The following is a 14,165-nucleotide window of genomic DNA, read 5'->3' as shown; positions in this document are numbered from 1 at the left end:
CGCACTGAGATGCCGGAGCACATGAATGATTTTCCAATCTACGATCATGACATCAAACCAAAAATCTCAATAAAAACAAAATGTAATGACTTGCTGTGGTCAGGAGAGCATATTGGATTTTAAATAAAAGAACAATCCATGAAGCAACATGTCATAGCAGCAGCCCAAACCCTGTTCCAGTGAGCTTGTGTGTGTTGATCCATCTTCATTCATGCACACGACACACACACCTACACAGACACACACAACAACACACGCACACACACTCACACGCTCACACACATAAACCTAGAGACATAAATGCTCAAATTAAATATTATTCCCACATAGAACCTGCATAGTAGACTTCCATTTATTATATGTCACAGAAGCAATACAATGTGGGACACAAATGAAGTGTGTGCGTGCGCGTGTGTGCGGTAAAGAGTAAGGGGGCTGCCACCACGTCACGTCGTCACGCTTCTCAACCCCTCCACCCCCTCCCCATTATCCCCGGTGACGTAGGCGCACAAAGTACTTAAACACGCCGCCAGCCGCAGCCGCAGCACTTCACGGGGCACTTTGAGCGACTCTTGCCTGCTGTTGACGGGCTGTTCGTTTCTCTTCCTCCCCCTCACACCCCTGAACTCCGGTCCGGTAACGCTACGGCAGAAGGAGTGAACGCGACACGGGAGCTCCGCGCAGTGTTCTTCGGTGGTCGGGCTCGCGCCACTCATCGGTACCCCTGAGGGCGCGCGCGGAAGAACTGAAGTCACTTTAACATCCCAACGAGGTGAGGGTCTACTTTCTACTCTCCTGTTGCTTTAGACTCACAGCAGGCAGAGCACAACGCGTATGGATTCTTTATAGCAATGCATGCAAATGATTGATTTGACGCAAACGACATATTTTAATCATAATAATAGAAGTAAAGTAGACATTGCAACAAAAAAAGACAATCTGTTCATAATCTGACAACGTTTGAACTTTCTGTAATGTTTCTCTCTCTCTCTGTGTGTGTGTGTGTGTGTGTGTGTGTGTGTGTGTGTGTGTGTGTGTGTGTGTGTGTGTGTGTGTGTGTGTGTGTGTGTGTGTGTGTGTGTGTGTGTGTGTGTGTGTGTGTGTGTGTGTGTGTGTGTGTGTGTGTGTGTGTGTGTGTGTGTGTGTGTGTGTGTGTGTGTGTGTGTGTGTGTGTGTGTGTGTGTGTGTGTGTGTGTGTGTGTGTGTACACAGTCCATGGCTGCCCCCGCACACAGCAGCTGCCTGTGGATGCTGGTTCTGGGCGCGTGCGTGTCGCTGGTGTTGGGGACCGAGTGCGGGAAGGAGTGCGCACTGTGCGTGTACCGTCTGCTGGGCCAGCAGTCTGGTTTCTCCTCCCCGGTAAAGTTCTCCTGTGACCTCCTGGTCGTATGTCTGACACACATGATATATATATAATGTGTGTGTGTATATCACACATGTATCATATGAGTGCATCAGGCTGGTGGCAGAGATATGCTACATTTGATCATAAATGAAGAAATTATTATAAGTAAACTAAGTGTGCGTGACAGGCACAATAATCTGGTTTCTCCTCCTTTAAAGTCATATGAGTATAATTGTATCAGCTATAATATATATCCAGCAGACAAATAATAATGACATTTAATTTATATATTGAGCAAAATGCATATCCAGTCAAATGCTGCCCTCCCAGCTCCTCAGGTGTCAATATGTCTTCAATTCAATTTTCCCGTTCATTAATTCTGTCTTCATAAGCCAGCGGCGCTGAAAGCTCAGCGAGAAAGCCTCCTCCGTGCCATCAAATAGGTGAAATCCAATGTCTCATATGAGGTTGGGTCCAGGTTATCTTGGCAGTGTGCCCTCCCCTCCCCCCAACAGCAGATGCCTTCAGTCTGATTGTACTCATGCCACCGGGGTTACACAGTTAAAGGATGACTGGGATAAGTGGGGGACACACAGCTTTATTAGGGGGGAGACATTGTGTTGTTCGAAGTGGTTAAGGGACTATGAGGGATATCATGGATGAAACAAGCTGCTGTATTCTCTCCTCCTCGTTGACTCTTCCTCTCTCCTGAGCGCTCTTTGTCTGCTTTACGGATGCACACAAGATGACGGAGTAAGAATATGAAACCACAGCGACGGACGGAATGAGCCACGTAGAAAACCTGACGGTCTCCATTTGTCAGTGAAAACACAAGATGGCATTTTAATTTCCTCCCGATTTGAATGCTAATGCCTCAAACGACTCTCCATCCTCGAGATATATATATATATATATATATATATATATATATATATATATATATATATATATATATATTTACGAATGCATCCGGAGTTTAGTATTTCACTGTGATCCCGTTGTCAGGTTGATGGGAGAAACACTCTAATAAATGCTGTCTCATATTCTCAGATAATACATTTGTAAAATGTTTTGTGTAGAGTGGATTCACGTATATTCAGACAGACGGTATGAGAAAAAGTTTTTTGAACATTAAAGCATGTTAACATGTAGTAGAAATCCAAAATACAAGAAGGCACCTAACCATTAGCATGACGTGTCCCCTTTGAAAGATGAATCCATCATCTCTCAATTTCTGTATAGCTTACAATCGATTATTGACTGATTGTTTCAGATCATTTTTTTCTTGTCAAGAATATATTCATGAATACTTTCAGAATACAGGGCAGGAATGTGTTAAAACTAGCGTTAAAATAATTGTAATGATTTAACCTCGTAAATAAATGCCATAGGGTATTTTGTGTCCATCTTAATAACATAGCTGATTTATATGAGGATACTGAAGTGTTGCACTTCCATACATTTGGGGAAACTTATTAGAGACTGATTTTAAATCGAGGGACAATCAGTCCTGACTTTTATTACCTGATATGGGTTGAGATTTTAAAAAGTGTGTCCTACATTTCTGATCGGTAACTCGATAGTGTCTCTTCATCGGGTGCCTTTTTGCCCGGTAAATGCCACATGTTTAAAAGTCCACTCTCAGTCCGAACTGGATGCTTTCCATAAATAGGCAGCTGTATGCAGTAGTCGCTGAGATTATCAGAGAATAGTCGACAATGATCATTTATTTATTCCTAACTGACTCTACTGGATCAGGGAATCACTGAACAATTCAGAAATGTGTATTAGTGGACTGAGTGTGTGACTTATCACTGGTGACTGATAGCCCAGCCGTCTGTGTTGGATAGTTCTATTGCTTTCACCAAAGTCACCGGGCTTTAGTGGGTCCAGATTCACCAAAGTCCCACAAACCAGCAGCAGCGTGTTCTGTGAGGTACGATGGTTGGGACGGCTGTCTAAAGGTACACCGGTGAACATATTGGGAAATGTTGAATGGACTTTCTTGTCGAACTCCTCAAAGTGCTGACTATGGATGATACCTCATACAACCCCACATGATCCCTTTGATGTAAAGAATGAAAGGGTGCCATATTGATTCAGGCATTGATACTTCAATGGAAGCATGACTGCATGCTAGAACTGGAAAACATTGTATTTAAAAAGATTGTGAAACGTCATAAAGATCTTGATTTTTTTCCAGACCTGCTCACTCGAGTGCGAGGGTGAGTTGGACACCCAGAAGCTGCGCCTGTGCCGGGACTTCCTATTGGAGGAGGACATCCACATTCCTCTGAATGCTGACCCCCGTCAACCGCAGGAACAGGAAGCCGCGGACCCCGTGACAGCCGACGATGAGGACGCCCCATCACCGGAGCACCTGCTGGCCAAGAAGTACGGCGGCTTCATGAAGCGCTATGGCGGCTTCATGTCTCGCCGCTCCCCCTCTCAAGAGGGGGTACTGGCGGATCCTGGGAACCAGGACGAAGAAGAGAACGTTCGCCTGGAGATCCTCAAGTTTCTCAATGCCGCGGATGAGCACGGCGGTGAGGGGGAAGGTCAGGGGCGGGAGGCCGTGAAGAGGTACGGGGGCTTCATGCGTCGGGCCGGAGGAGGGGCGGCGCCGGGCGACCTGCTGGAGGCGGTGTTAGGCCGCGGGCTCAAGAAGCGCTACGGGGGGTTCATGAGGCGCGTGGGCAGGCCTGAGTGGCTGGTGGACAGCAGCAAGAGCGGGGGGGTGTCGAAACGGGCCTGGGAGAACGGCAGCGAGCTCCAGAAGAGGTACGGGGGGTTCATGGACTAGGACGCAACCGTTATAAGCCTTCACCCCCCATCCGCCCTCTTCAACCAGTCCCATTGTAATCCAGACTTGTTGCTGCCCACCCCCTCTGCTTTGTATAACGTGCCGCTGCCTACTTCATTGGTTCAATTGCTCCTGCAATGATAACAAAAAAAGATAAACATTTGTTGTTCAGATGTGCACAAACTTTTTGTGGTATGTTTTTGTGTTTTCCTGATATTATTTATTAAAAGAATTTGTTGATCAAGGTGTGTTGGTGGAGTGTGTGATTTTAAAATAGCTTAACAAGGGTCTATACTTCAGAAGCATAGACACAATGAAGTCTCATAAAGGGCTCTCTAAAATATGTAAGTATATCAACACCGCACATAAGATATTTTGAAACAGTTCGTCATGCTTCCATGAAACTGCCACTTTATTCAAAGCAATAGAGATTTTAAGTAAGAAGAAGTTCTATTTAGTCCTTTTTTTTCGCAGTTATTAGAATTAGTTGGACATGACACCTGAACTGATGCTAAACCTGATTCTTAATGATAAGCTTTTTATAGCTGCTGTCAACAATATGTTTACAATAACAATGTATCAAACATAATGGGAAAGACGTGGCTCATCCTGATGCCGTGATAGACAATTACAACCTGAATCTACAGCGGTGCTCTACACAGCTTCATGCTGAGTTTCAGCTGCTATCTGGGCCTCAGCTTTGCTGTGCTGGTTCACTCTCACTGCTGGCCTCGTTTTGAGCAGCAGCTGCAGATGTATGCATAAAAAAAGTTCTAGAAAGCCAGAACCCGCCAGCTGCTCTGCAGACACACAGTTAGAGACTCTCTGTTGAACATGGCGCAGCATTTAACAGCTGAAGAGACGGATGTTTCCTCCAGCAGCTGGTGGAGAGCAAAAGCAGAGCTAAAAAGAGAAGGAATATTGGTCTTGCATTCATCAGGTGAACACAAACAACTCCAAATGACATGCAAATATCAAACAAGTTCACCACACTAAAAGTCAAATATGTTCACAACTTGTTTGTGCTGCCCAAAATAAATCAGTTATTGCTTGCTGAAAGGAGCAGCGTGTAGCATTTTGAAGGACGTTTGAACGGAAATGGATTATCATCATGTATGTATGTATGTATGTGTTTTATGTGTATGTATTTATGTGTATGTATGTATGTGTTTTATGTGTATGTATTTATGTGTATGTATGTATTTATGTGTATGTATGTATGTATGCATGTGTTTTATGTGTATGTATTTATGTGTATGTATGTATGTATTTATGTGTATGTATGTATGTGTTTTATGTGTATGCATTTATGTGTATGTATGTATGTGTTTTATGTGTATGTATTTATGTATGTATGTATGTGTTTTATATGTATGTATTTATGTATTTATATGTATGTATGTATACATACATACACATAAATACATACATACATACACATACATACACATAAATACATACATACATATAAATACATAAATACACACATACATAAATACATATATGTATTTATGTATGTGTGCATTTATGTATTTATGTGTGTATCTATGTATGTGTATGTATTTATGTATGTGTGTGTGTATTTATGTGTATGTATGTATGTATGTATGTATTTATGTGTATGTATGTATGTATGTATTTATGTGTGTATGTATTTGTGTATGTATGTATGTATTTATGTGTGTATGTATGTATTTATGTATGTATGTATGTATGTGTGTATGTATGTATGTATTTATGTGTGTATGTATTTATGTGTGTATATATGTATGTATTTATGTGTGTATCTATGTATGTGTATGTATTTATGTATGTATGTATTTATGTGTGTATCTATGTATGTGTATGTATTTATGTATGTATGTATTTATGTGTGTATCTATGTATGTGTATGTATTTATGTATGTGTGTGTGTATTTATGTATTTATGTGTATGTATGTATGTATTTATGTGTGTATGTATTTGTGTATGTATGTATGTATTTATGTGTGTATGTATGTATGTATGTATTTATGTATGTATGTATTTATGTGTGTATATGTATGTATGTATGTATGTATGTATGTATTTATGTGTGTATGTATTTATGTGTGTATATGTATGTATGTATGTATGTATTTATGTGTGTATGTATTTATGTGTGTATGTATGTATGTATTTGTGTATGTATGTATTTATGTGTGTATATATGTATGTATGTATGTATTTATGTATGTATTTATGTATGTATGTATGTATATATGTATTTGTGTATGTATGTATGTATTTATGTGTGTATGTATGTATGTATGTATTTATGTGTGTATATGTATGTATGTATGTATTTATGTGTGTATGTATTTATGTATGTATTTATGTATGTATTTATGTATGTATGTATGTATTTATGTATGTTTGTATGTGTGTATTTATGTGTGTATCTATGTATGTGTATGTATTTATGTATTTATTTATGTATGTATGTATGTGTGTATTTATGTATTTATGTGTATGTATGTATTTATGTGTATGTATGTATGTATTTATGTGTATGTATGTGTATGTATGTATGTATGTATTTATGTGTATGTATGTATGTATGTGTGTATGTATTTGTGTGTATGTATGTATTTATGTATGTATGTATGTATGTATTTGTGTGTATGTATGTATGTGGTATTGCCCTGGCATCCAACACCACTGTAAAGAATCTCTAGTTATCTTTGACCGAGACTTGTCCTTTAACTCCCACGTTAAGCAAATCTCAAGGATTGCATTTTTTCATCTACGTAACATTTAAAAAATCAGGCACATCTTGTCTCAAAAAGATGCAGAAAAGCTGGTTCACACGTTTGTTACTTCCAGACTAGATTACTGCAACTCCTTATTATCAGGCTGCTCTAATAAGTCTCTTAAATCCCTCCAGTTGATCCAGAATGCTGCAGCTCGTGTACTCACAAAAACTAAGAAAAGAGATCACATGACTCCTGTATTAGCTGCTCTGCACTGGCTCCCTGTAAAATCAAGAATCACATTTAAAATTCTTCTCCTCACCTACAAAGCCTTGATTGGTGATGCACCATCATATCTTAAGGAGCTTGTAGTACCATATTGCCCCACTAGAGAGCTGCGCTCACTAAATGCGGGGCTACTTGTGGTTCCTAGAGTCCTAAAAAGTAGGATGGGAGCAAGAGCCTTCAGTTATCAAGCTCCTCTTTTATGGAACCAGCTTCCACTTTCAGTCCGGGAGGCAGACACAGTCACCTCATTTAAGAATAGACTTAAGACTTTCCTCTTTAATAGTGCTTATAGTTAGGGCTGAATCAGGTTTGCCCTGGTCCAGCCCCTTGATATGCTGCTATAGGCTTATAGGCTGCTGGGGGATGTTTTAGGATACACTGAGCACCTATCTCCTCTTCTCTCTCTCCTTATGGATGAATTTACATCTCTCCATTGCACCTTATTAACTCTGCTTCCTCCCCGGAGTCTTTGTGACTTCACGTCTCATAGGGTCCATTGGACCTGGAGGTATCTGATGCTGGTGAATCGGCCTCCCGCGTTGGCCCTGCTGATGCCCCGCCCCCCCTCCTCTCTACCTCCTTATGTTTCATGGATTGGAGTTCCATTCATACACTGTCATATTCATGTAATGTGTTTATGTAACTCTGTAACTCTGTTCATCTGTACACATGACATCTATTTATCTGTCCATCCGGGGAGAGGGATCCTCCTCTGTTGCTCTCCTGAAGGTTTACAAAATAAACTGAACTGAATTGAATTGAAATGTGTGTATGTATGTATGTATGTATGTATTTGTGTATGTATGTGTTTACGTATGTATGTATTTATGTCTGTATGTATGTATGTATTTATGTATGTATTTATGTGTGTATGTATGTATGTATGTATTTATGTGTGTATTTATGTGTGTATTTATGTGTGTATGTATGTGTGCATGTATGCGTGTATTTATGTGTGTATTTATGTGTGTATGTATGTATGCATGTATGCGTGTATTTATGTGTGTATGTATGTATGCATGTATGCGTGTATTTGTGTGTGTATGTATGTATTTATGTGTGTATGTATGTATTTATGTGTGTATGTATGTATTTATGTGTGTATTTATGTGTATATGTATGTATTTATGTGTGTATGTATGTATTTATGTGTGTATTTATGTGTGTATGTATGTATTTATGTGTGTATGTATGTATTAATGTGTGTATTTATGTGTGTATTAATGTGTGTATTTATGTGTGTAATTATGTGTGTATGTATGTATGCATGTATGTATGTATTTATGTGTGTATGTATGTATTTATGTGTGTATTTATGTGTGTATTTATGTGTGTATGTATGTGTGCATGTATGCGTGTATTTATGTGTGTATTTATGTGTGTATGTATGTATGCATGTATGCGTGTATTTATGTGTGTATTTATGTGTGTATGTATGTATGCATGTATGCGTGTATTTATGTGTGTATTTATGTATGTATGTATGCATGTATGCGTGTATTTATATGTGTATTTATGTGTGTATGTATGTGTGTATGTATGTATTTATGTGTGTATGTGTGTATGTATTGTGGCATCACAAGGGGACAGGTAGTGGAGGGGCGCTACAAAATGGCCGCCAGTGCAAGAACTACATCTCCCAGCCTGCCTCACCGCTCACCCAGCTGCAGCTGCTTAAGGCACCTGATTGAGGCAGGGCTGGAAGACTTAAGAGAGAGCACCTGGGAAAGAGAAAACACAAGCGGAAGGTGAACCCACAAGCACCTGGAAGAGGACGACAAAGAAGAGGACCTCGTAGCCTGGATTCACCAGTGTTGAGTTTTGTTTGGTTAATTAACCACTTTCTCCTCCGGGATGTTTTATGTTTCCTAACTGGACCCTTTTTTGAAACTTTGTTGTTTGGACGTTACCTTGCTGGTGGGATGGGAAATAAACCTTTACTTTTTGTTAAATACCCTCGGACGTGCCTGTGTCCAGCTCTCTTTTTGCACCGCCCCAGGCTAGCCTGTCCTAGCGACAGCCCGTGACACTACAGTATGTATTTATGTGTGTATGTATTTATGTGTGTATATGTATGCATGTATTTGTGTGTATTAATGTGTATGCATATAGATCTATGTATGTGTATGCATATAGATCTATGTATGTGTATGCATATAGATCTGTGTGTGTATGTATCTATGTATGCATATAGATCTGTGTATGTGTATGCATATAGATCTGTGTGTATGTATGCATATAGATCTGTGTGTATGTATGCATATATATCTATGTGCATGTATGCATATAGGTGTGTATATATGTATGCATGCATATAGATCCATGTGTGTATGAACTGGAGTCTGAGAAAGAAAAGCATGGACCTTTGTTTCTTTAGTCTACCACAAAAAAATATAACGTGAAACTGCAGGTGCCCTACAGTTGCGACATTGCGCCCCGTTCCTGCTGCGACCCCGTTTGGTTTAGTCCTCCACCCCCTACCACACCCGGGGACGGTCCGTATTATTTTGGCGGCCTGAATTTGTTGATTTGGTATTTTGTCCGTGATAATTTTCCTGTATTGATCACGACAGTAAAGCATTGATGCTTGCTTTGAAAACCTTCCGTCCTCTTTATTTAAATAATTGTTTGAAGCAGCTGAATTCCACTGAGATCTGAACAGAGAGGTTGTTTGTCCCATGCAACGCCAGCCAGCCCAGAATCTTCAATTATCCGTCCATTTCTGAGCCAGAGGAGACGCATGTATCTCTGAAATAATTGGATACATAAAATCCATGGATGTCTATTTATGTAGAAAAAGAAGAGCCAAGTTTAAGGCACATCAAGTACCACAAAATCAATACAACAATTTATATCAGGATTGTCCTCAGGCTATCTTTATTAGCAAGCGAAAGAGGCCAACAACTCCATCTGAAATTCTCTATTCAACCAAATACTATCAAGGCTATTTTGATATTCAATAAAGGAAGATACAAAGCAGGTGAGGGATAATGATGATAACATTGTAATTATTTATTCTGTGGTTCCAATTCCCAAAAATATATTTTTTTACGATTTAGTTTTTCCACTCAAATACTTCTGCTTGTGACATTGGAGAGAACTGTGGCATTGTCGCGTGGTGAAAGCATCAGATAGTCAGTCAACTAGTTAGAATACTTATAAAACACTGTCAATTGTTAGGTTGTAGTGGATTTTATATATATTTGCACATGTAGATAAGAGAAGTTTATGTTTTAAATTAATACATAAAGAAAGATATGATAATTAATTTGGGATATTATGAGGAATATTCTGGAGGAATGTATTATGAAACATAAGAGAGGATCACTGTTTTATTATTCTGTTTTAATGACAAATGTAATGATTAACTGTATGATGCATGAGAATGAATGAATGTTTTATTGTTTAGACAATAGTTAAAATGGATGCCGATTGAAACCTAATGTGTTGCTTTTATTCGGAAGGCAGGATAATAGGGTTTTATTGTGAAGGGGAACTTCCTGTCTTTGACCGGAAGAGTGAGCTTTGACCTCGCCTGTTTACTAATTGGCGTAGCGAACAGAATGGCGGCATCCTTTGAACTGACCAATGGAACTAACCTTTAGGTGTGAATTATTTTGCATGACCATACTAATAGCCGAGCATTTGTTCTGGGGAGACATGGTTCTACTGGTCTGGAGACTCGAGACAGCCCCGGTCTGTGGCTCCCTGGGAGCTGCACTCCGTCTGTGGAGAGTTCCTCCTTTCTGGCCCCACGATCGTGAACGCTACATGAGTATTATCTTTGCCATTAAATATTGTTAAACTTTAACTCGAATCCTGAATTTCCTGCGGCCACGGGACCCGGAGCTTTGAACACGAATCTTACAATTTGGTGACCACCGACGTGATCTGCTGTGGCCTCGTGGCTGAGGAACTGGGCCCGCTAGATCCACGCCATTCCACACCATGGCCAACTCATTATCGGTAAGCTTGGAACCTGTTTCATCGAATCCTGCATAGCTTAATATAGACACTTTAGCGTGTGGATTGGTGCGGAGCTGGTTGGACCAGGCTAAAACATTTAGCGTGAAAACACGACATAGAATAAGGACTAAGCTAGGTCCGTGGTGAAGATGATGCTCATTTAGTGTTTTTATGTTTGTTTTGTGTTGTGTGGTACTGTTAAATGTGTGTTTCTGTTGTGAGTCGCACGAGCATATTGAACGAGACTGGTTACACGAAGATAGTGCCGCATTGTTCCTAAAGAGTTGAAGTCCGTGAGAACGGCCTGCCGGAGTTTATTTATTTAAACTCCCCACAGTGAGGAGTTAGTGAGCGTTACGTAGAAGCTATTCGCCATAATCTATTGTCCGCTACAAACATTTCCCCCTTAGACTCTTTAGGGACGCACATTGAATTTAACGTCCAGTAGTCCACAATAGATAAATCGTTCCGCGACGCGACTGATTAGCAGCGTGGAGGGTTCAAGTCCCCCAGCGAAGACTGGCGCAAGAATTGATATGGGCTATTGTAAGAAATAAGATAAATAAGTTACCGTGATAAACCAGTTGTTACAAACAGGTCTGTAGAGTGAAGAGAGCAAGAGCCCCACCTACCTTGGGACCGTTTGGGACAGTTTTCTATGCAGTACAGCGTGCTATTGTTGTAAATACTGTAAATATATATATATATATATATATTCCATAATTAGAAGAGACAAGCACAGGGAAGACAGGATAAGGGTAGAATAGAATCCCACTTATACCATTTTGAGCCCCTGATGAATAAGTAGTTAAACCTTTTTGAGAGAAGAGAGGAAAAAGGAGATCAGAGGACACAGACAAAGGGTTATAAAATGCCAGTCGAGAGCCATTCAACATCAGGTTTGACACCTAGTGGTTGAACCCCCCCCCCCCCACCCACCCCCCATGGAGTGCCCTAGGGATTAACCTTATTGGCACCATGGTGTTGCAAACGTTGAATAGTGAAAGAGGACAGTGGTAAACCACTGATGCATTATTCTTTTTGATTTAAGTATTGCCAGTTTATTACAGCAATTGATTTTCTCATTATTGCCAGTTTTTTTGAATAACAGTAATTGATTTATCGTTTACTTTACTCATGATTGTCGGATTTTGATTAAGACATGTCGTTTGATTTCTCATCATTACCGGTTTTGATTAAAAGTAATTGTTTTATCGTAATTGGCGGTTTTGGTTCTCATGCCATTTGTTTTTCATTATTGACGATTCTTTGATTAAAAGTAATTGTTTTATCGTTTGCTTTTCTCATAATTGGCAGTTTTTGTGATCATATCATTTGCTTGTTTATGCTTGGCGGTTAAAAGTGATTGTTAAAAATTTGCTTAAAATAAAGTTTTTTCCCATTGATTTGGTTGAAACGCAGGAGAAGCCTGTATAAGCGTAGAACAGAGTTCCGTTTATACCAATGGGCCCCTGTTAAATAATTTGCTTATTAAAAGTACACAGGAGAAGCCTGTATAAAGTGTTGGACAGAGTCCCACTTATACTGATTGGGCCCCTAGTGATTCATTAGCATAAAATAACAAATTTTTGACAGCTGAAGGCTGTATCATTTGCTTTGTGCTTGGCTGTGTGGACTGTACGTAATCGTTGTTCCATTTGCATAAAGTAACACATTTTTCCCATTTTTGTCTAAATTTACATTGTCCTAATTGCAGTGTACAACCTTATTCCCTCTAACCTATTATTGTCCAATTGCAGTGTATAACTTTGTTCCCTTCCTAACTTGAATATTTTTCCCAATCGCATCACACTTGCACGTTAGACACATAGTGTGAAAATATTTTATTTTTTAATTTATTCAAAGAAATTAATTTTTAATTTTTTGGATAAATTTTAATCTGAAATTTTATTTTTTCCCTCTACATTTACATTTCCTTATATAAAGCCAGTCAGTACCCGATTCTCGGAAAATGTCGAGCCAACTTCAATCAAGACTCCGGTCGCTTGGATTGAAGACATCCTCTATGCTGCTATGAACTCGATAGTTCAAGCCAAAGACTGAATAAGAAGCTGAGGAAATATGTTCAGCAATGTCATGCCGAGGGTTTACTTGACGTAACAACCCTGGAGGGGCCCACAGAAGACCAGAAGTTACTCTGATGAGAGTGCTCAAGCTGAAAGACAAACAGAAAGGAAAATTGGTTCACGTCCCGATCAGCAGACGTCACCAGAACCAATGAAGCCATTGTGTAGGCAAGACTGCCACGACATGGCATAGCAGTGAATGAAGACAACACTGCCCGGAGGTGCCAGGAAGAAGCAACACCCCGAAAGACCCCAAAGAAGAAACAAACAGGAATAAAGAGCTGTCAATGGAGACAGCCCCTGTACTTCTGCCATCAGCCCCAGGTCCCACCCCTTCCATCTATCCCATAATATGTTAATACCCTCCCCCGTACGCCCACAGCCCACTTAAAAGAGAAGCGCCACACACCATGGCCCCAGTAGAGAGACTATTAGGAGGCAGTGTAGAGTTTGACTCCACAGAAAGCAGAACAGTCGCAGACCTGATGAACAAGGTCGCACAGCTGCAGAGGGCATTAGCTGGCCGAGAAAAGGGCAGAGAAGGGGATGCTAGACAAAGTCAGCAAAGAGAGGAGGAAGACAGGGACCTAATGAGAAGAGAATTATGGTGGAAGAAAGAGAGGGAAAGAAAGGCAGAGGAGGAAGCCCAGGAGAGGCGCCAAGTCATGACCTCTCCAATTCAGAGCGTCCCAATAGATACAAATAGGAGATAGGTCCCACCCAGATACCACTCCCTCGCTCATTAACGCCATCCCTAACCGAACAACAGGCGATGGACGCATATGGACTGCGTCCTGGTGGCACCCCACCTCCAGCTCAGAGCCCCCACCTCCAGCTCTGAGCCTCCATTCTAATCGCATAGCCAACTGCGACACCTCAGCGAGAAGAGGAGCCAAATCAAGGCCCCAACCCCCTCCACCCCCATCTCACAAGAAGAGGAGCCCTGCTTGACCTTTCCGGTCAA

The 14,165-nt window shown here is 40.5% G+C and overlaps 1 protein-coding gene across 1 annotated transcript; it reads left to right on the top strand.

The window, feature by feature from the left end:
- Positions 1-567: 567 nt before the first annotated feature.
- Positions 568-4,148, top strand: LOC117746828 (proenkephalin-A-like). Its single transcript, XM_034556139.1, has 3 exons — positions 568-772; positions 1,213-1,359; positions 3,549-4,148. Exons 2-3 carry the CDS (start codon positions 1,216-1,218, stop codon positions 4,146-4,148), a joined length of 744 nt encoding a protein of 247 aa, XP_034412030.1. The 5' UTR covers positions 568-772; positions 1,213-1,215.
- Positions 4,149-14,165: the final 10,017 nt, after the last annotated feature.

The sequence above is a fragment of the Cyclopterus lumpus genome, chromosome 17 (genome assembly GCF_009769545.1).
Source record: "Cyclopterus lumpus isolate fCycLum1 chromosome 17, fCycLum1.pri, whole genome shotgun sequence".
NCBI lineage: Eukaryota > Metazoa > Chordata > Actinopteri > Perciformes > Cyclopteridae > Cyclopterus > Cyclopterus lumpus.
This window is presented reverse-complemented; position numbering and strand designations above follow the sequence as displayed.

Excerpts from the sequence above, each read along its gene's own strand:
- LOC117746828 (XM_034556139.1), top strand. The coding sequence starts at position 1,216 with ATGGCTGCCCCCGCACACAGCAGCTGCCTGTGGATGCTGGTTCTGGGC. Across the intron at positions 1,360-3,548 it reads AGTCTGGTTTCTCCTCCCCG|ACCTGCTCACTCGAGTGCGA; the intron begins GTAAAGTTCTCC and ends ATTTTTTTCCAG.